Source organism: Microcaecilia unicolor, chromosome 2 (assembly GCF_901765095.1).
Source record: "Microcaecilia unicolor chromosome 2, aMicUni1.1, whole genome shotgun sequence".
Classification (NCBI taxonomy): Eukaryota; Metazoa; Chordata; class Amphibia; order Gymnophiona; family Siphonopidae; genus Microcaecilia; species Microcaecilia unicolor.
The window spans coordinates 486418952-486440918 of NC_044032.1; the positions used below are offsets into that span (position 1 = coordinate 486418952).

At 44.1% G+C, this 21967-nt stretch overlaps 1 protein-coding gene across 7 annotated transcripts in view; it reads left to right on the forward strand.

Moving 5' to 3' along the window:
* FGFR3 (fibroblast growth factor receptor 3) overlaps positions 1-21967 on the forward strand; it is a 141823-nt gene that overhangs the window by 47021 nt on the left and 72835 nt on the right. For all 7 annotated transcript variants that reach the window (XM_030191097.1, XM_030191098.1, XM_030191099.1 and 4 more), the window contains exon 4: positions 18942-18995. In XM_030191097.1, the coding sequence (XP_030046957.1) occupies positions 18942-18995 (54 nt within the window). The remainder of the gene's footprint in view (positions 1-18941; positions 18996-21967) is intronic.

The window sequence follows — 21967 nt, forward strand, 5'->3', positions numbered from 1 at the left end:
ACATAACTGTCAGCTAACTGCTCGTTTTGGACCTGGGATTTGGAGGAGCGATTGAGAATGGAATTGTAGTTACCATACTTCTCTGGTATTCAGAAATACCTCGGACAGCGCAGACATTGATTTTTGGAGCTTGGATATGCAGTTTTGCTAAATCCAGTAGTTAATGCGTTCAAGTGGCAAAATGTCCTCCTTTTTCATGTGCCAGCTTTTGCACTTGTATCGCAAAGCCTTGAGGGATGCTGCTCTTGCCCCCCCCCCCCCCCCCCCCCCGGTGTTTCTTTGTAAAATGGCTGTCCTCACTGTGATCACACCAAATACATGCATTTTTTTAATGCAGCCAGATATAGATTGTAGATCTCTCTCTCTCTCCAATGAGGCCGCCGGAGGTAGTTCTGCCTGCAATGCACACCATTTCCGGCGCAGCTAGATTAAAAAAAAAAAAAATACCGCATGGGGTTATCGCAAGGATAGTGCAGGAGTCCTTACTGCCACCTCAATGGGTGATGGTAAGTGCTCCCCCCCCCCCCCCCCCCAACAGTCATGCGCTAAGTGCAATCTTACTGCATGGTCATGTGTTTTCAGGCTTTTTACCTGCTGTGGTAAAAAGGTTCCTGGCACATGGGAAAAACGGACCTTGCCACTACCGCAGGGCCCTTTTTTTTTTTACTGCAGCTTGGTAAAAGGACTCCTTAGATTGTGAACCCACTAGGGACAGAGAAAATACCTGCGTATAATAAATATGTAAGCTGCTTTGGTTGTAACACAGAGGCAGTGTATCAAATCCATGACCCTTTACCCTTTTTATTTATTCTTTGAAATCTGTTGACAGTGGTCATTTTATTCTTACCAAACCAATGCAATGTTTGGGAACCGTGCTCTATTGGAAGTGCCCCTCCCTCCCTTCTGCAATCTAGATCAGAGACGCACACAGACATATATATATATATGCATAAGGGTTGGAAGGAACTCCGTGACTCATGCTCTGCATGCTTTCTCCTCTTGTTACCATTGCTGTTGCTTCAGATTATGAGCTAGGGAACGTTGCTTCTCCAGATCAACCCAGAGCACCTGCTTCAGGCATGGTTCTCCCCCATTGCCTGTACAGAACTATAATTTACATTTCCTCTATATATATATATGAAATGTAGTGCTATATCACCATGCAGACAGTGGGGCACAGCCAGGAGTGGCTGACCTTGTCAGTGATTACCTGTAGCAATCTAGTCACCCTGAGCTAATATTATTTGTAGAGGTTAAATGAATAAGAGATCAGACCTCTGCCTCTCCCTTTTCAGTGCACACATTTTCAATGCTGTGTCGAGGACAAATGCTGTAAAATGTTGGTGGAGGATATTTCTTGTGCTTTGTTTTTAAGGGGTGGAGTTGATGTGTGTTGTTTTCCAATAATGCAGTTAAGTTGCTAGCTTCAAACAAAATGCTCACGCACAAGCAGCATGAATAATATGGCTTAAGTATCATCATTTGCAGGCAACAAAGGCTTCCAGCAGAAAGTTTGTGGCACTTTGCCTGGGCAGCCAGGAAGTGCCCTTGACATATTAGTAAACCACAGGGTGCCAAACCAGTCCACTGTTGACATCTAATTACAAAGTAATTAGCTAAAAATGAGGCTCATTATTAAAAACAGCTGGAGAGAGGATAACAGTTTAGTCCCCATCTTAATTGTCTGTGACTGGAGGAGGAGGGGGGAGGAAATCATTTTAAAAAAAATAAATAAAGACGAAGACAAAGTATTCTGAGGTATTTTTGTGCTGAAATGAAACATTCATAGCAAAACAGACCTTATTTGGGGAGGTGGCACAACCTGGGTTCATGACAGGGCGGCTGGTCAGCTCAGACTCCCTCACCATCCCCTCTAAAAACAATTTATAAAACTAAGGCACTCTAGTTTTCTTCAGTACAGCTGTGACAAAAAAAATGTCTGCTTTTAATTGCTTTAATTTGGGGGGGGGGGGGGGGGAATCGCAGTAATTGTTTCAAGGTCAGATGAGTTAAATAAGTCTTTTGCCTTGCTGAAAGGGTTTTTCTTCTGTAAGTATGTGTGATTACTGGTAATAAGTGAAAAGGCTAAAGGAAGGTTGGGGGTTTAGAAATGGGGCTTTTGTGTCAATGAAATGGCATTTAAATGCTGTCAGAATCTGAGGGGGGCAGCTGGTAGTCTATAAAAGTACCCCAGCTGTCCCACCCAGGAGGAGGGCAATAAATTGTTCTCAATTATTTGCTTTCAGAGTCTGAGGTGTTCATTTTTCCTGGCCTAAGAAAACTTAGCGATGTCTGCAGAATGCTAATTCTGACAAAATTATGCATTTTGGGGGGGGGGGGGGGGGTATTTATTTTTGTAATTAAGGCTCTGGAAGCAGTGTTTTTTAGCTTTAAATAGAGGCAAATAAACTTTATACTAACAATATATGCTTGAAACTTGAAGCTATTAGGTTTTAGTTCATTATGGCAGTTGTGATGGAAGCATTTGGGGGCTTTTTGGGTGGGGAAGGCAGTTGGTTTTTATATTGTTTTTCATAACTTACATGCAGATGATCAAAGCCCCGCGCAGTTCCAAAGAGCGCTCTAAAAATAGCACTGGAACAGTGCGGGGCTTTACCGCAAGGATGATCAGAGATAATGCATGGAAATTTAAGCAGCGCAATTATCTCTGATCATGGGGTAGAAGTGTGGGAGAATTGTGCCTGAGCATGTGCTCAGCACAATCCTCCCGCATTTGTTTGACAGGTCTGGGCTGTCAAATGCCCAAACCTGTCAAACACAGGGGCTGGAGGTCCATGGGACCACCAGGCCCTGACTACCCCTGCCCCGAGCAAGGCAAAACGGGGCCTGGAGGTCCAGCGGACCTCCGGTCCCCCCGACGATCCTACCCCCCAGGTTCAGGGAGGACTGGAAATCCGGTAGGGGGGCGGGCACCGGGCAGGCAGAGAGGGAGGGTGGGTGTTGGATCGGATGGCAGAGCGGACCCTTGCCAATGGTGGGGTTTGGGGGGGCAGTGGCGGCCACTGGACCACTAGGGACCATTTTCGGGGGGGGTTTGGGAGGGCTGGACCGGAGGTCCGCTGGACTTCCAGTCCCCTGTCGCCGGTGGGGGGGGGGGGGGGGGGGGATGGTTTGTGTCGTTGGGGAGAATGTAAATGCATGCTGGACAGGGCTCACCATTCCTCCCTAATGATCCTCAAACCCTAACGCCAGCTCGGAGCTGGCGTAGGGTTTGTCGCGACCAGCGACCCAATCTTTGGCGCGCTGGTCATTGATCATTGGGGATGAATGCGTTAAGCCCCGTTTAGCATGCATTTGCATGCTACTTGCGGAAAGAGCCCTCGAGCGCGTTGTTTCACGCGCTCGAGGGCTCTGATCATGCGGGGTTAGCAAACGCCGGCGCTAGTATGGCACTAACAGCCTCTAGCGCCGGTGTTTGCTTTTGATCATGAGGGTATTAGTGTCTATTATTTTATAGTAAGAATTCAAAATGAAACAGCTCCTCCTTAGTAATGTTTTTTTCAAGATTACAAGCATGTGGAGCAGCAGGGCTTATAAATTTTCTTTCCAACACTATTATCCCCCTTATTTTGTAACTTCACACCTAAATTTAAATGCCATTTGTGCATGTCTAAAACCATCACTTGTGTGCTAAGTGTATACTTGTATGCGTAAGCACTAAGTGCACGTTCAGTGCTATCCTAAAAATGATGTGTTCAACTTACTTGCTGCATAAATGCAAGGGGGTGCTCACGAGGAAGGAATGAGGGTGGGACCAACACTTACATGGGTAATATTTATTTGTATGTAATTTATTTATTTGTTGAATTTGTACCCCACATTTTCCCACCTCTTTGCAGGCTCAATGTGGCTTACATAGTACCGTGAGGTGTTAGCCACCTCCGGTGATGAAACAAATACAGAGTGATGTTGATACAGAACATTAGAGCATCAAAAGAAGAAGAGAGATATATTGTTCATTGCAGTTTATGGCTTTGTTGTGTTGCTGAGTTGGATCAGTAGTGTATGCCTTTTCGAACAGATCGGTCTTTAGTGATTTCCGGAAATTGAGGTGATCCTGCGTTGTCTTTATGGCTTTCGGTAATGCGTTCCATAGTTGCGTGCTTATATAGGAGAAGCTGGATCCGTAAATTGATTTGTACTCGAGTCCCTTGCAGCTAGGGTAGTGAAGATTTAGGTATGTTCATGATGTTCTAATTGTGTTTCTGAAATTATACTGAATTTATATATATATATTTATATACTGAAATTATATGCTGAAGTGCTGCATCTAGGCACACGCATTTATGCCTGCTCTTGACATTGAATAAGAGGGGGGTTCCTGAATGAAAGCACAAAAAAGTACACTGTTATCCACTCACATTGACTCACCACAAAAAAGGAAGAAAAGACTTCAGTGGCTGAATTGGCTTATGACTATAATTACCAAATAGACTCACTGCTGATACATCCTTAGAGGCAGATGCACTAAACGTTTTTCATCGTTAAATGAGCCCTCGGGGAAGAATTTCCGATCCTTTCCATGCACTTAAGCCTATTTTCCGACGACAGTAGCAGCTAACGAAAACGGAATGGAGATGAGCAATTAGTGTGAAAACCCCATTGAAACGACATGCACTAACCTTTTCCGATTGCCTTTACGCAGGAAAAAGGCAGGAAAACTAACGAGAGGTCTGGACCTCTCGTTAGGACAGCTCTGTGCCAGGAAAAAGTGTTAAGTGAAAAAATAAACAAACTTTGAGCCAATCCCAGCGCATTAGCAGAGCTAAAAGCGCTGTGATTGGTCCAAAGGACCTCAGAAAACACATAAAAAAATAAAACTAAAAAAAGGATCGGGAGGGGGCAAGGGCGCTCATCAGGAGCGTCCTGTACGGACGGCCTTGCCCCCCCCCCCCCCCCCGCCGCTGCTCCCCACTTTCCGCCGCTCCCCCCACCCCGAAAAAGCAAAATTGTAGCAGCCCCTGCCCCCCTCCCTTCCTCACTACTCTCAGCTCCGCCTCCCGACATCCTCCGTCTGTGCCCCGCCCCCTTTGGGGGTCGTCGCCGCCATTCCCCTTCTCCATCGGGCCCCCCTCCCTCTTACCGGGCCCGTGCAGCGCCTCTCTCCTCTGTCCGAAGGCGCTGCACGGGCAAGAAGAACGCTGAATCAGCTGATGCCTGCCTTCGCGATAGAGCGTCTTTCTCCTCCTGGGCCCGCCCCTTTCTGACGTCGGTAACCTACGTAGGTTACTGACGTCAGACAGGGGCGGGCGCAGCAGGAGAAAGACGCGCCATCGCGAAGGCAGGCATCAGCTGATTCAGCTTTCTTCTTGCCCGTGCAGCGCCTTCGGACAGAGGAGAGAGGCGCTGCACGGGCCCGGTAAGAGGGAGGGGGGCCCGATGGAGAAGGGGAATGGCGGCGACGACCCCCAAAGGGGGCGGGGCACAGACGGAGGATGTCGGGAGGCGGAGCTGAGAGTAGTGAGGAAGGGAGGGGGGCAGGGGCTGCTACAATTTTGCTTTTTCGGGGTGGGGGGAGCGGCGGAAAGTGGGGAGCAGCGGCGGGGGGGGGGGCAAGGCCGTCCGTACAGGACGCTCCTGATGAGCGCCCTTGCCCCCTCCCGATCCTTTTTTTAGTTTTATTTTTTTATGTGTCAATTCAATTTGCCATGTGCTTGTGATTTGACTGTTTGTGGCATGCGCAGAGCAGCTAACATAACGCTTGGCTGCTCTGCGCATGATTTGGGGGCCGATTAACGATGTGTATTGTGATTCTTTGATACATTGTACGTTTCAATACCGATTCCAGCATGTGTGACTTTTTTTTTTGGTGCATTTTTCGTTATTTTAAAATCGTTAGGGACTTTAACGATTTAGATTTTTTTACGTTTGGTTGCTGCATCTGCCTCTTAGTCTAAACAAAAAAAAAAAAAAAGCCCTCCCCTCATTTAATTTAAAGGTGAGACTTTTTTTTTTTCCTTTTAATTCTTTCACTCTATATTATAGAGCTTAATGGCTCATTTCAAATACAATGTCAACAAAACTGCACCTTCAGTCCAAGAGGTTTTCAATGAAATGCAGTGCAAAAATTTCTCAACACTTTTTTTATTCTTTGAAGCTGTTCTCATCTCCTCAACAGAGTTGCCCGTTTCACTGGATACTTCATCAGAAGCTGCTTCAAAAAAATTTCAGTTTTGTACCTGCTGCACTAACCTCTCCAATAGAGCCAATTCTACGCTTACCTAGCTATTTGTCAATTATTGTCATAATCCAATTATTTTTTTCCCCTCCTCCTATGTGGTGAGTCAATGTGAGTGGATAACAAGTGTATTTGAACTGGAATTTCACGTAAGATTGGTCTTTAAGCACATAAATGCTGACATACGCTATTATGTTTCTTGGTTTCGTGTTGGAACTTGTGCTCAGTGCACTGCATCTAAGTCGCTCCAGGATAAGCTGATTTTTTTTTTTCAAATTCCTGCCCAGTACCTCTCTTGCTGCTGGTGTTGTAGGGGGAAGCTACAGGCTTATGTCCTCTCTCTTCTGAGCCAGCTGGCGTTCTCTGGCAACTCTCTGTTGCTTCCTTTAAGATGATCTCCCTTTGAGCTCAGGCAGTGGCAGGTGTTTTGATCAAGGAGACAGTTGAGTCAAGAATCTTTCTACTACTTAAGATATAATTGCTTTCCTTAAAAGCAGGCAGGTTCTCTAGGCTGGAGGTAGTGAAGCCCCCATCCTCTCAGAGCCAAGGTCTGGGTTGGGAGGCTCTTCGGGCATCTCATATGGAGCCACTGAGTTCTGCCTCTCTGCTTCTTTCATCTTTGGCTGTTGGCTCTGGTACTTCTTTTATTTTCTGTCTCCCTTTTCCCTGCAGTTCTTCCCTGAAAAGAACGTCACCAAGTCGTATTCCGAAAGCCAACTTCGTGTCCCACATAAAACAGGAGATTGTTGTTTAAAGTGCACCTTGGAGGGTCAGCAGTCAAAACAAATTCTAGGTGTTGTAGATAATACGCTGAAATCTTCTGCTTAGTGTGCAGCGGCGGCCAAAAAACCAACAGGATGCTAGGATTTATTAGGAAAGGATAGTGAATGAGACCGAAAATACTATAATGCCTCTGTATCGCTCCATGGTGTGACCACACCTTGAGTATTGCATTCATTTCTGGTTGCTGTATCTCAATAAAGATATAACAGAATTAGAAAAGGCTCAAAGAAGAGCAACCAAAATGATAAAGGGGATGGAACCTCCTCTCATATGAGGAAAGGCTAGAGAGGTTGGAGCTCTACAACTTGGAAAAGAGACGATGAGGGGAGATATGATTTGAGGTCTACAAAATCCTGAGTGGTGTAGAATGAGTAGAAGTAAATCAATTCTTTTTACTTGTTCCAAAAGTACAAAGACTAGTGGACAATTAAGGAAGTTACATGGATATACTTTTAAAACAGGAGGAAATATTTTTTTCATTCAACGAATAATTAAGCACTGAAACTGTTTGCTGGAGGATGTGGTAACAGCAGTTAGCATATCTGTGTTTTAAAAAAAAGTTTGGACAAGTTCCTGGAGGAAAAGTCTGCTATTGACAGATATGGGAAGCAATTGCTTGCCCTGGGATTTGTAGCATGGCATGTTGCCATGATTTGGGTTTCTGCCAGGTACTTGTATCCTAGCTTGGCCACTGTTGAAAATAAGATACTGGGCTAAATGGACCATTGGTATGACCCGGTATGGCTACTCTTACGTTCTTATGAACAGTCTATTCACGATGTCTGTTAGACTTATTGCTGGAGCTAGCCACTTTGCCCATGTCGCACCACTTTTGAAAGGGGTGGTTACAGTGTCTGTATCATCAGCTAAGATCAAGATCTCGTATTTCATGTAAGGCATTTTATTTAGGTCACCCCCATTACTTGGCTGACTAATTCCCTATTGTCCCTCATGTACATTACGATCTCAAAATCAAGACAGGTTGGTAATTCCACTTTTACCATGTTGTTCTAGGTTAGATTCTACTAGGGAGTTGACTTTGATTTGGCACCAGCTCTTTGAAACTTCCTCCCTCAACACCTTCGAACTAAATTACAATTAGATCTTAAAATCTTTTTTTTTTTCTATTTGCATATTCCAGAGGTTGGTTTATGTCCCTTGTATACACAAATGAAGAAAAAAAAAATAGATACATAATGAGAGAAATGAGAAACTACACAAAACAGACAAGCCAAAATAATAGAATTGCTTATGGCTTTGAAGCGCTATAAAGAAAATTGCAGCTGGTTGCAAAAACAAAATCAAGTATGCTGCCATCTGTTCCACTGGAGGACTAGGTAGAAATCCTTCCTGTGATAAAAAGTTAGTTTAAAGGTTTGGACTAACTTCTGGAGGAAAAGTCCATGAACCATTATTAAGATAGACTTGAATCGCTGCTTATCCCTGGGATTGATAGCATGGACTCCTTGCTACATTTTGGGATCCTGGATTGTCTTCTTTTGGGAACAGGATACTAGAGCTAAATGGACCCATTAATATAGCTCTTTCCAGGTCAGTCAGAAGACTTGATTTAGGGGTACTTAAACTAATAGGATCTCATTTTTTTCCTAGTGTACTGGGTTTTAGATGTGGGAGTCTTCACTGTAGAAGATTTGATGGTAACTTGAACACACAACGTAGCAGACATCATGCCCAAAGCATTCCTACCTATTCAAGCAGACAACGCAGAAGAATTCTGGTGACACATGGTACTGACCACATAATCATGTATGCTGACTTCCTATCCTAGTGGATCGGATAAGAACATAATAGCCATACTGGGTCAGACCAATGGTCCACCTAGCCCAGTATCCTGCTTCCAAATGTGGCCATTCCAGGTCACAAGAACCTGGCAGAAACCCAAACAGTAGCAACGTTCCATGCTACCAAACCCAGGACAAGCAGCTCTTACTTGTTTACTTATTAATAGAGGGAGAGAGGTGTCTGTTTGGCAGCAGCCTGTAACTTGTGCCTTAGCACACATATGCCCTTTTAGTATAGCTTGAAGGAAGAAAAAACTATCTCCAGGTTATTCCAAAGCAGGAAAGAGAAACTGACAAGTGTTCCCATTGTCAAAAAAAGCCATGCCTGTGCCCTTTTCAATCTTGATACGTTTCTCCCTCCTTCTTTCTTCAGTGGAAAATTCTGGGATGTATCTTCTTGAGCCTCAAGGTTGGTGCCAGGTTAGATGGAACTTGGTCAGAGAGAGATTGGATTGTATGGAGTAAAGTATGCTAGAAACCATTCCTAGTGGATACAACATTATTTAATCAGCAAAGGAATCAAACAAAATAAAACATGGAAAAGAAAATAAGATGATACCTGTTTTATTGGACATAACTTAATACATTTCTTGAATAGCTTTCGAAGGTTGCCCTTCTTCGTCAGATCGGAAATATCTGACGAAGAAGGGCAACCTTCGAAAGCTAATCAAGAAATGTATTAAGTTATGTTCAATAAAACAGGTATCATCTTATTTTCTTTTCCATGTTTTATTTTGTTTGATTTCTATTGATAACCTTAAGAGTCGACTAACACGGCTACCACACTCCTCTATCAACAAAGGAGAACTCTTATACTGATAAGGCCAAACAGAACTTTTAAAACAAGAGGTTTTCCGTAGAAACATCAAATATGATGGCAGATACGGAAGGTGCATTAGGCTGCCTGATCTTGTTCTGGTGCAGTGCCATAGGTTAATCTCTAGCTTTACCTTCAGTTCTTCACAACAAGGAACCTTCTGTGCACTTAACCCCAGACTTTCTTTAATCCATTCCTGTTTTATCATCCTCCCCTGACTGGCAAGCTGTTCCAGGCATCCATCAGCCTTTCTGTGAAGTCTACTGCCCCTCACTACCTCTCTACCCTCATCTCCCCTTACGTTCCCGCCCGTAACCTCCGTTCACAGGATAAATCCCTCCTCTCAGTACCCTTCTCCACCACCGCCAACTCCAGGCTCCGCTCATTCTGCCTCGCCTCACCCTATGCTTGGAACAACCTTCCTGAACCCTTACGCCAAGCCCCCTCCCTGCCCGTCTTCAAGTCTTTGCTTAAAGCCCACCTCTTCAATGCTGCGTTCGGCACCTAACCCTTACCGTTCAGTGAATCCAGACTGCCCCAATTTGACTGCCCCTATCGGACCGACCGTTCACTTGTCTATTAGATTGTAAGCTCTTTGAGCAGGGACTGTCTCTCTTTGTTAAATTGTACAGCGCTGCGTAACCCTAGTAGCGCTCTAGAAATGTTAAGTAGTAGTAGTAGTAGTAGTAGTATTTCTGACGTTGCTCTTGCATCAACTACCCCTCCTCCCTGGTACAGTGCTTTATATGGTAACTTGTTCTAGAGCAGTCTTTATTATTAGAGAAGTTATATGCCCGCCACAGGAAACCACCTTTAAGGAAGTTCAAACTCTTGATTTTGTCCCCCTGCCCTTTCCAGTAGGGTGTGTACATCCTGGTCTTTGAGTCACATCTGATATGGTTTTGACCCCACACCACTTTGTTGGCCCATATTAGACTACCTTGAGCTTGTCGATGCTTTTTCACAGAGAGATCCTGAATACCAGTGTAACCTCCCATCTCTTTGAACAACCTAACCTCCAGTAAAGCAGTGCATTTTGGAAATGAGAAATAGTTGACAGGAAAACTGGATGTAGCCCAGGACATCTTAGTTTTCTTTGGGAGGTCAAAAGATGACTGCCTTTGCGAGAAGGTTTTTGTCCCAGCCCCCCTCCCCCCATTTGCTAGGGTCTTTTATACTGTTTTAAGGGAGGAGTCTTACACAAGACTGTTCTGTAAGTTTAAACATTCAATAGGTTAGTGAAGTACTTCCTGCAATAAACTTTTCTTCCTAAATTTCTCATACATAGTTGTCTTGTATTTTCATTTTCTACAGTAGATGTCTCACATTATCATATTATCTGTTAAAGGCTCTGGTTTGTCTCTGCCAATGTAGTGTGTACAGTGCAACCTAAAGGCCTGACAGACTAATGCCATTCTTCTTAGAAAGAGTTCTTTGGTTCCGTCGTCCCAGAATTGCTTCTCCTGCTGCTTCCTACTACTACTACTACTATTTAGCATTTCTATAGCGCTACAAGGCGTACGCAGCGCTGCACAAACATAGAAGAAAGACAGTCCCTGCTCAAAGAGCTTACAATCTAATAGACAAAAAATAAATAAAGTAAGCAAATCAAATCAATTAATGTGAACGGGAAGGAAGAGAGGAGGGTAGGTGGAGGCGAGTGATTACGAGTCAAAAGCAATGTTAAAGAGGTGGGCTTTCAGTCTAGATTTAAAGGTGGCCAAGGATGGGGCAAGACGTAGGGGCTCAGGAAGTTTATTCCAGGCGTAGGGTGCAGCGAGGCAGAAGGCGCGAAGTCTGGAGTTGGCAGTAGTGGAGAAGGGAACAGATAAGAAGGATTTATCCATGGAGCGGAGTGCAAGGGAAGGGGTGTAGGGAAGGACGAGTGTGGAGAGATACTGGGGAGCAGCAGAATGAGTACGTTTATAGGTTAGTAGAAGAAGTTTGAACAGGATGCGAAAACGGATATGGAGCCAGTGAAGGGTCTTGAGGAGAGGGGTAGTATGAGTAAAGCAACCCTGGTGGAAGATGAGACGGGCAACTGAGTTTTGAACCGAGGGGAGAGGTGACTAAGTGGGAGGCCAGCAAGAAGCAGATTGCAGTAGTCTAAACGAGAGGTGACAAGGGTGTGGATGAGGGTTTTGGTAGAGTGCTCGGAAAGAAAGGGGCGGATTTTACGGATGTTGTAAAGAAAGAAACGACAGGTCTTGGCAATCTGCTGGATATGAGCAGAGAAGGAAAGAGAAGAGTCAAAGATGACCCCAAGGTTTCGAGCTGAGGAGACAGGGAGAATGAGAGAGCCATCAACAGAAATAGAAAACGGGGGGAACGGGGAGATGGGTTTGGGGGGGAAAATGAGAAGCTCGGTTTTGGTCATATTTAATTTCAGGTGGCGTTGAGACATCCAGACAGCAATGTCAGACAAGCATGCTGAAACTTTGGTTTGGATGCAAGGTGAGATATCAGGGGTAGAAAGGTAGATTTGGGAGTCATCAGCATAGAGATGGTAGGAAAAGCCATGGGATGAGATTAATGAACCAAGGGAAGAAGTGTAGATAGAAAAGAGGAGGGGACCAAGAACAGAACCCTGAGGTACGCCGACAGGCAGAGGGATAGAAGTAGAAGAGGATCCACCAGAGTGAACACTAAAGGTGCGGAGGGAGAGGTAGGAAGAGAACCAGGAAAGGACAGAGCCCTGGAATCCAAGTGAGGACAGGGTATCGAGAAGTATGCTGTGATTGACAGTGTCAAAAGCAGCGGAAAGATCAAGAAGAATAAGGATGGAATATTGACCTCTGGATTTAGCCAGTAATAGGTCATTGGAGACTTTAGTAAGCGCAGTTTCGGTTGAGTGGAGAGGGCGAAAACCAGATTGTAGTGGGTCAAGAATAGCATGTGAGGAAAGAAAATCAAGGCAGTGGCAGTGAACAGCACGCTCAAGTAATTTGGAGAGAAAAGGAAGGAGGGAGATGGGTCGGTAATTAGAGGGACAAGTGTTTGCATCGGTGTGCTAAGTTGGATTCATACAAAAGTAGGTCTCGTATGCTTGTGGATAGATTGGAGGGTGTAGAAGAGGCATTTTGAAGTAATTAGGCCATATTACAAGCTGTGCATATGCAGAAAGTAGAATTCAGCAGCCAAAAAGACAACTGGATAGCAAGGAAAGATGTCTCCTCAGCCTTGGATAGCACCAGTGACTAGTTTTTTTTTTTTTTCTAGAAGACATGATCCTCGACGCTATAGCAGTATCAACTAAGACAATGTGACATAGAGTGTCTGCCAAGGATAGCACCTTACTGTCCAAGAAAGCCCCAGTTTCCAAACCATGAGGAAATGTGGGCTGTGGAGTGTTAGACTTCCTCTCAAAAGGATATACTCGGCCAACGGTTGATCCAAAGCCAGAATGACAGTCTCTATCAACTTGTAAGCTAAGAGGTTTTTTTTTAACAGAATAGGACTTCCACAAATAAATGTGCTTATTTATAGAAATGTTTTTTTGGTTATCAGGAGAGATATATTTCCTAAGCATAGATAAATATAACCACCACTAGTGCTGCTAAGAATTGATTTTAGGATTATTATTTATTTATGCATTCTTGTATCCTACTGTTTTCCAAAAACAAGTTTCGGTTCAAAGTAGCTTACAATTTGCAGTTATATGAAGTTACAGTATTATTTGGTCATCTCAATAAACATTTGATAGTATCTATAAATAGCAACCCAGTGAGCATGATGAGAACCAACTTGAAGTGCATTTTGCCCAGATGTTATAAAGATTGTTTTGAGGGCAGCTAAGCTGTTAAAGCCCCCATTTACAAATTTTGTTGCCAAGTTGGCATTCTGAATCTATTAACAAATCTATCTTTTAAACAGCTAGCCTCAGTTTCCTTATTTCTTGACAGGGAAACCTGTTTTCCTGGTAGCAGTGTGCTCATTGAGAAGAACCAGTAGATTACATACCATGTGTTCTCTGTAGGGTCCCCCCCCCCCCCCCCTCCTTCGCCTTCTTAAGATAGGAATGAAAGTAGACATTGTTCTTGAGTTGAATTTAGCATTTCATTTGAAGCAGGAGGCAGTATTAGACTGCCTTATACCCAGAGCCCAAGTCTCCATTTGAAGAAAGTTACACTGTCTGGATTGGATGTTGAGGTATATAACAGTTTTATTTTGAGACGTCAAAAATAATTTCAGACATCAGATCACTTGTTTTGAGACTGGCAAGCAGAGTAAGCACACTTCTAAGAGATCCGTTGCCAGATGGAATAGAAATCACTTTAAAGGTTTTTAAAGCTGGGGGCATTTCAGCACCTTTTGGAGCAGAAGGCATGCACAAAATTAAAGCATGATGGATCATTAAGCCACATGTTTAAGTATGTAAGCATTGCCGTACTGGGATAGAGGGTCCATCAAGCCCATTAACTAGTTTCCAGCAGTGGACAACCCAGGTCACAAGTAGCTGGTAGGATCCTAAAAGAGTAATGGATTAGTTTTCTGAAGACATATGTTCTTAGCTGCTGCTGATATGGTAGAAAAATGTTCAAATATGTACCACTACCATCTTAAGCTTAAGTTCCCAGCGGGATGAGGGGGTGGGGACATAGTTTGTATGTAGTTTGTACGTGAGTTGCATATGTGTTTGTATTTGAGGATTTTTGGTAAGAGCGAGTATGAGGGAGGGGTAAAATGCACATTTGAACGCATTAATGCCCCTTATGGATCAGAAGCAACTTTTTCTTTTGGCATGTCATGTCTACCAGTTTAAATGTATAATACTAAACATTTGAAGATGTTTTTCCTTCTTTTAGAATGTGTTGCTTCTCCAGTGATGTGCAAAATAAATAGATTCTATGGGCCCAATATTCAAAAAGGGTTTAACAGGGCAAAAGACTCCTGCTGGGTAGTGTCACTGAATGTCCCCTCTAACCAACTAGGTCAGGTTCTAACTGTCCTAACTGTATCCACAGAGTTAACAAGTCACCGGTCTGAATATTTGCCAGTGACCATAGATACCTGGATATTCACTCCTGGAAGCCAGAGATGCCCTGGCTTTGAATATCCTGGGTTAACACAGCTCATGGCTCTGAGTGGCTTACAGCTGCTTACCACCATGGGCTGAAAATTGGACCCCATGTTTATCGCAGGTATAAGCAGTGGATTTTTCCCCATGTTCTCTTTAATGGTTTATGGCCTTTTGTCTTATCCAAACTCTTTTGTAACCCTGCTACACTAACCTCTTTTACCACATTCTGTGACAACGAATTCCAGAGCTTAACATACTGAGTGAAGAGATATTTTCTCCAATTTGTTTTAAATGTATTACTTAGTAGCTGTTTTGCAAGCTGCCTGGTCTTTGTATTTTTTTGGAAAGAGTGAACAAGTGACTAGCTTCTAGCTGTTCTACTTCCCTCAAGATTTTTATAGACCTCTATCATATCTCCTCTCAGCCGGCTTTTCCAAGCTGAAGAGTGCTAAACTCCAGCCTTTACTCTTAGAGGATTCATTCCATCCCCTTCATTTTGGTCACCTTTCTCTGTAGAGTAGCCTAGTGGTTTGTGCAGCGGGCTTTGATGCTGGGGAACTGAGATCAATTCCTACTGCAGCTCCTTGTGACTCTGGGCAAGTCATTTAACCCTCCATTGTCCCAGGTACAAATAAGTACCTGTACATACTATGTAAACCATTTTGAATGTAGTTGCAAAAAACATAGGCGGTATATCAAGTCCCTTTCCCTTTCCCCCTCCCTTCCCATATGTAGAACATAAGAGTAGCCACACTGGGTCACACCAATGATCCATCTAGCCCAGTACCCTTCTTCCAACAGTGGCCAAGCCAGATCACAAGTACTTATCCTCCAGGAACTTGTCTAAACTTTTTTTTTTTTAAATACCCACATACGCTAATTCACTGACCAGAATTATATGTCATATTCAAGGTGTGATTGAACCATGTAGTGATTATAGAAACTTAATGGCAAATTACACCAGGTAGTAGGACCACTTTTAGTGATAGATTTTTGCCTGAAAAATGTTTGCATAAGGATGTGATATACCAGCCAATTTCCAGGGTACAGCAAGGGTCATTTGAGGCTGTTCCATTGAAACTGCACTACAGAAATGCAATGGACCAATATATGACTGGGAGAGGGGTGAGATACTAAGGAGCAAATCAGAAACCTTGGGATGATCATTTTTGATCTTGAGTTAATGAAAATGGAGCAGAGTGGTGGCCAGGGCCAGAGGAATGTTAAGTTTTTATAGAAAGAGGAATAACTAGTAATCAAAGTATGTGAAAATACCTCTTTTACAGTGTGGGTGAAGCAGCTCCTAGGGCAGTGGCTCTTGATCAGTGTGCCACCAAAAATTTGATACAGACAACAAGCACAAGCTTTCCTTAACCACATGTGCCTTACAGGCTGGAGAGAGTACAACACAAGAGTCTTGTATTTGAAATTCCTATCATCGCTCCCTAATTCTGCATTCCCTACATTCCCAATGATCACAGCTACCACCAGCCTGAGCTGGAAATGCTGAATCCTGCTCCATCCTGTTACCACGATCACTGCTACCAGCTTGGTCCATAAATGTGGGGTGTCACTCCCTTCTCAGTGACTGCAATCACTGCCATTGCTATCTGCATTGAGGGAGAAGATAGTCTAGTATGGAAGGTTTGCTACTTAGGCTCCGAGTTCCCTGTTAAGTCTTTTGATATCGTTTTCAGAAGAAATGAAATTCTAAGCAAGATGCCAGAACCTGAGGCCAAAATAAAAGTAACCTTTTCTTAAAAAAAAAAAAAAGACATTGATGAACAGTCGAGTGCGCTTTTATAAGATGTTGCATAGGGTGTAAATGTGAGGTGTGTACACATAGGCAGGGCTCCCAGTTACACATAACATTTACACACTGGGTTACACCAGGAGGGGCATAATTGAAAGGGGCGCCCAAGTTTTCCTGAGGACGTCCTCGCAGGACGTCCCGGCGAAGGGGCGGGGAAACCCGTATTATCGAAACAAGTTGGGCTTCCATCTTTCATTTCGGTAATACGGTCGGGGACGCCCATCTCAGAAACGACCAAATCCAAGCCCTTTGGTCGTCGGAGGAGCCAGCATTCGTAGTGCACTGGTCCCCGTGACATGCCAAGACACCAACCGGGCACCCTAGGGGGCACTGCAGTGGACTTCAGAAATTGCTCCCAGGTACATAGCTCCCTTACCTTGTGTGCTGAGCCCCCCCCCCAAGCCCCCCCAAAACCCATTCCCCACAACTGTACACTACTATGATAGCGCTTATGGGTGAAGGGGGGGCACCTATATGTGGGTACAGTGGGTTTGTGGTGGCTTTTGAAGGGCTCACATTTACCACCACAAGTGTAACAGGTAGGGGGGGATGGGCCTGGGTCAGCCTGCCTGAAGTGCACTGCACCCACTAAAACTGCTCCAGGGACCTGCATACTGCTGTCCTGGAGCTGGGCATGATATTTGAGGCTGGCATAGAAGCTGGAAAAAATATTTAATACTTTCTATTTTTTTTTTTTGAGGGTGGGAGGGGGTTTGTGACCACTGGGGGAGTAAGGGGGAGTCCCTCCGTTGGTCATTTAGGGCACATTTTTGTGGCTTGTTTGTAAGAAAAAAATGATCAGGTAAAGTCGTCCAAGTGTTCATCAGGGATGCCCTTCTTTTTTCCATTATCGGTTGAGGACGCCCATGTGTTAGGCACGCCCCAGTCCTGCCTTCGCTATGCTTCTGACATGCCCCCGTGAACTTTTGGTTGTCCCCGCGACGGAAAGCAGTTGGGGACGGCCAAAATCTACTTTCAATTATGCCGATTTGGGTGACCCTTGGAGAAGGACGCCCGTCTTGCGATTTTGTGTCGAAAGATGGGCGCCCTTCTCTTTCGAAAATAAGCCTTCAGGTCTTTGGCTGGTATAACAGAGGACATGTAAAAGATTAGGTGTGTTAATGGCATGTTAACACCTAGTGTCCAGGTGCTATTATAAATAACATCCTATTCTAGCGTTTTTCAGCCAGTGTGCTGTGGCACATTGTTGTGTCGCGTCTGGACCGCAGGAGGTGAGGGTCATTTATTAGTCGGGCCAGCTTAATTTGTGCCCGAACCGATTTAGTAGTCGGTGCCAGCGAGCAGCGATTCCTACAGCATGCCTGCTCCAACCCCAGAGCCTTACCTCTGACGTAACTTTCTGTTTCCACATAAGTAGGAAGTTAACGTTGGAGAGAAGGCTCCAGGGCTGGCACAAACAGCCTGTATGAATTGCTGCTGGCTGCCGTCAACCGCTGGAGACAAGAAAACTCTTAAAAGGTAGACGGGTGGGAGGGGGTTCAGAGAGGGATGATGCGTCACTGGCTGGAGAGGAAACAGGAGGGAGATATACTGGACAATTTGTGAGGATGGAAGGGGTGGAAAAGAAGGTAAATGCTGGACTATTTAGTGGGGGGGGGGGGGGGAGAAGGGAAAATGCTGGACCATTTATGGAGGTGTGCCTTGACAATTTTAGCGCCATGTAAGTGTGCAGTGAGATGAAAAAGGTTGAAAATCTTTGTCCTATTGTATGTTAGCGGGGCATCTTAAATGGAGATGCCTTGTGGTAGAATTGCCCCCTAGTGGAAACAATTTAGACCAGTGGTTCCCAAACCAGGTCCTGGAGGCACCCCAGCCAGTAGGGTTTTCAGGATATCCACAATGAATATTCATAGGAGAGATTTCCATGCACTGCCTGCACATTGCTCGCATGAATAATCATTGTGGATATCATGAAAACCTGACTGCTGGGGTGCCTCCAGGACCAGGTTTGGGAACCACTGGTTTAGACAAAAGCAGTAATGGAATACATGAAAGCGTGAGGCAAGCAGTTAAACAGATGTGAAGGTACATAGAGAGATGACCTGGGGGGTCCATGGCAAAATGCAACAGGAATGAAAGTGAGCACAGTAGGTGGGCTGTATGATTCTTTTCTGCTGCCATGATTTCTTTTAAAGAAGGAAAAGATGATGAGCCCCAACCTGGGGAGGGAAAGAAGGCTATGCCCATCTTTTGGAAGTAGACAGCAATACAAGAGACCATTGTATGAGATCTTTGTAACGAGCAAATATATATTCTATAAAATGATGATTTCACAGACTGAACTAGGCAATAAATGAATTTGCAGTGTCTTGGTAAGAGTTATTAAAACCAGCAGTTGTTGAAACATCACCAGCCTGTTAGAGTAATGTACAATACATTCCCTATGATACATAGCATTTGATAACGCCATAGCACATATTAATGCTTGTTGTTTATCAGGCCACAAGCATACTTAATGCTAGTATATGTATGCTTTTTTTTTCTAGATTCTCCATCATCGGGTGATGATGAAGATGATGAGGAGGAGTCTGAGGATACAGGTAAGAGAGATAAGAACGTAAGCATTGCAATACTGGGACAGATTAAAGGTCCATCAAGCCCAGTATTCTGTTTCCAACAGTGGTCAGTCCAGGTCACAAGTACCTGGCAAGATCTCAGAACAGTAAAACAGATTTTATTCTGCTTATCCTAGAAATAAGCAGTGGATTTTCCCCAAGTCCATCCTAATAATGGCTTATAGACTTTTCTTGTAGGAAATTATCCAAACCTTCTATTAAACCCTGCTAAGCTAACTGCTTTTACCACTATATTGCACTGTCTCATGGGGTGATAGTTGGCTGCAGTGATCAAACGTTTTGTCTTTTAGCATTGCGCATCTTTGGTTGCACAGTATGTTCTTTTTTTTTTTAATCCTGCCATTTCCTTCTGTTCCTTTTTGGGCTTTCAGCGCAACTGTGACCCATAAGCTTTCATGTGCAGGAACCTGAGGATTTTTTTCACCTCCTTTCCCAACTCATAGTCCAGTCATTGCAGCAGTAGACCAGGTTGAGAGGTGTACACTAGAGCTTTGAGGATCCTACAATCATGATCTATAAATTCAATCAATAGGTATTGTGCAAAGCTCATAACAATTCCAGCCAACCCCCACTAGTTGTGCCTGGGAGTGGAGGACTTGATCTGGAAATCCCACCCAGGTCCTCTACTTAGCTGCACTGAGCCAAAGGCAAGTTCTATTGGTTCTAGCTTATCTCATCAACATTTGATGGTATTCATATTTTCATTTCAGGTATTAGCCTCCAATTTTTGAGATTAGTTACTACATTATGCAAAGCAGATGACTTCATAAGACTGGGGAGTATATGTAATTTGAAAATACAGGAAGTTAGACTTGATAATGTTGAGCCTGAATTTGAGATTCTGTGGCTGTAACACTCCTTATTGTAGAATGTCTGCTACACCGGTGTAAAACATTTCCTTATCAAATATAATTCAGCCTCTGGCTATTTTGAAAAATAAAAAGAACCAAAGTGGATGGGGTGTGTAGGGTTGTGCCTTTTTGAGATGAGTGAATTTGCCAAGATCAAGAATGATCGACTGGCCTCTTGAACTAATTAAAAGGTGGGGGGAGGGGGGCATTCTGTGCTCTCTTTGACTGTAATATTTATGCCTTAGTTCTTGCTGCCATTTAATTGATGATGATTCTACCTAGTAGCTTATTCTGTTCCCTTCTTGACACACGATAGTCATTCAAATCATAAACATAACCCCCAAATCAATATTACTTCAACTGTGTTGCACATCTTTTGTGCTTCTTGAGAAAATGTTTGTGTAATTGGCCACTTTTCCAACACTGGGAACAGAGATGAGCTTTCTTAATGTTTAGTCTCTGGACAAAAAGAAACAGTGACAGAGCCAGCACAAATTGTAACTGGGCTATTCTCTACTTCAGCTATTTATTTTTCTGTGTCTTGGGTTTTTTTTCTTTTGTTCTGACTGTAAAGCAAAACTATCCCCCCCCCCCCCCCCCCCCAAAAAAAAAAAAAAAAAAAAAAATCTTGTTTGTTTGGCGTCCCTGCTAACTAGCCAGAACACCTTTAAGGGCATGCAGTTAAATCAGACCCTGCACTTGATGGCCTCAGTTGAGCAACTTGACAACTGGTTCCCTCTGCTCTAGGATTGCAGGAACAGTCTTCATTGTTACTTTTAATTGTCCCACCTTAATGGAGATGTAGAATTGGTTCTTAAGATTGTAGATGATTAATATGTGTGTGCAAGGGGGATGCCAGTTGAAATGTGGGATACAAATGCAATAAATAAATAAATAAACTGAGCATGTGCACAGGGGCTGCTGGTGTTGGCGGCTGAAAATGCACCACTGACTTCCCTGGGGGTTGAGACATCTTGGGGGGGGGGGGGGGCTCTGGAGAGGACTCTTTAGCTGGTGGGGTTTGAGGATCCCCGCCAGCCAAAGTAGTAATTATTTTTACCACCTTGGGGGGGAGGGGTAGTAGTGGGCCGAGAGGAAATGTATGTGCTGTCCCCCGCCCAGAAACTGAGGTCTGGCTGCCTATTGCAAATCACATGCATCTGTTAACGCTTAGTTATATAATTACATATCATCTACCTTTGTAAATTAAAAAAAGCTATTGGTGTTCTCCCCGTGTGGAAATAAAATTGCTTCAAACACTTACCTGTTGAATATCTGGTGTACCATTTCAGATGACCCAACATATGAATGTGATTAATCTATGCAGATGCATTTGATGTCTGCGCAGAGGTGGAGCTGTGTGGAATTTAAATATAGTGAAATTGCAGTCAAGGTTTTGAAATGCTCTGAATGATATATGCATGTTTGTGTCCCTATAGCAGGGATTCTCAACCCAGTCTTTGGGACACTTCCCAACCAGTCAGGATATCCCCAAGGAAAATGCATGAGAGAGATTCACCTTCACTGGCTCCATTGTATGCAAATCTGTCTCATGCATATTCATTGTGGGTATTCTGAAAACTTGACTGGCTAGGAGTGCCCCAAGCACTGGGGTGAGAAACCCCTCTCCTAGAGTTTCAGGGAGATACAACACAGTGGTTTGGGTTCTCCCTCAAAAAAGCAGGCATCTCGGCTGGGAGGCAGGAGGGGAGATGCAGTGCCGCAGCTTCTAGCTTGAACCTGCCGGTCTTTCTCTCCATCTACAGAAGTGCTATGGGAGTTAATAGAACAGGAATTGGGGAGGTGGGGGGAAGGAGAATTTCCTTTCCCAGAGGGGTGGTGTGTGTTTGTGTGGTGGTGGTGGGGAGGGGGGGGGGTTGAAAGCTTAACTGCACTAAAGTGCTTCCAGACAGAGGAATCGTGTCTTCAGCTGACGGACTTGTTCCCTGGAGATGACTAAACTTTTGCTGTGTAATAGCTGCCTAACTCGATGGTTTTCAGGGAAAGTAATACAGACATGTGGAACTACTACTGGAAAAAGTAGGGCTTTTCTTTCCGAAGGTCATAAGACATTTTAGGGACAGA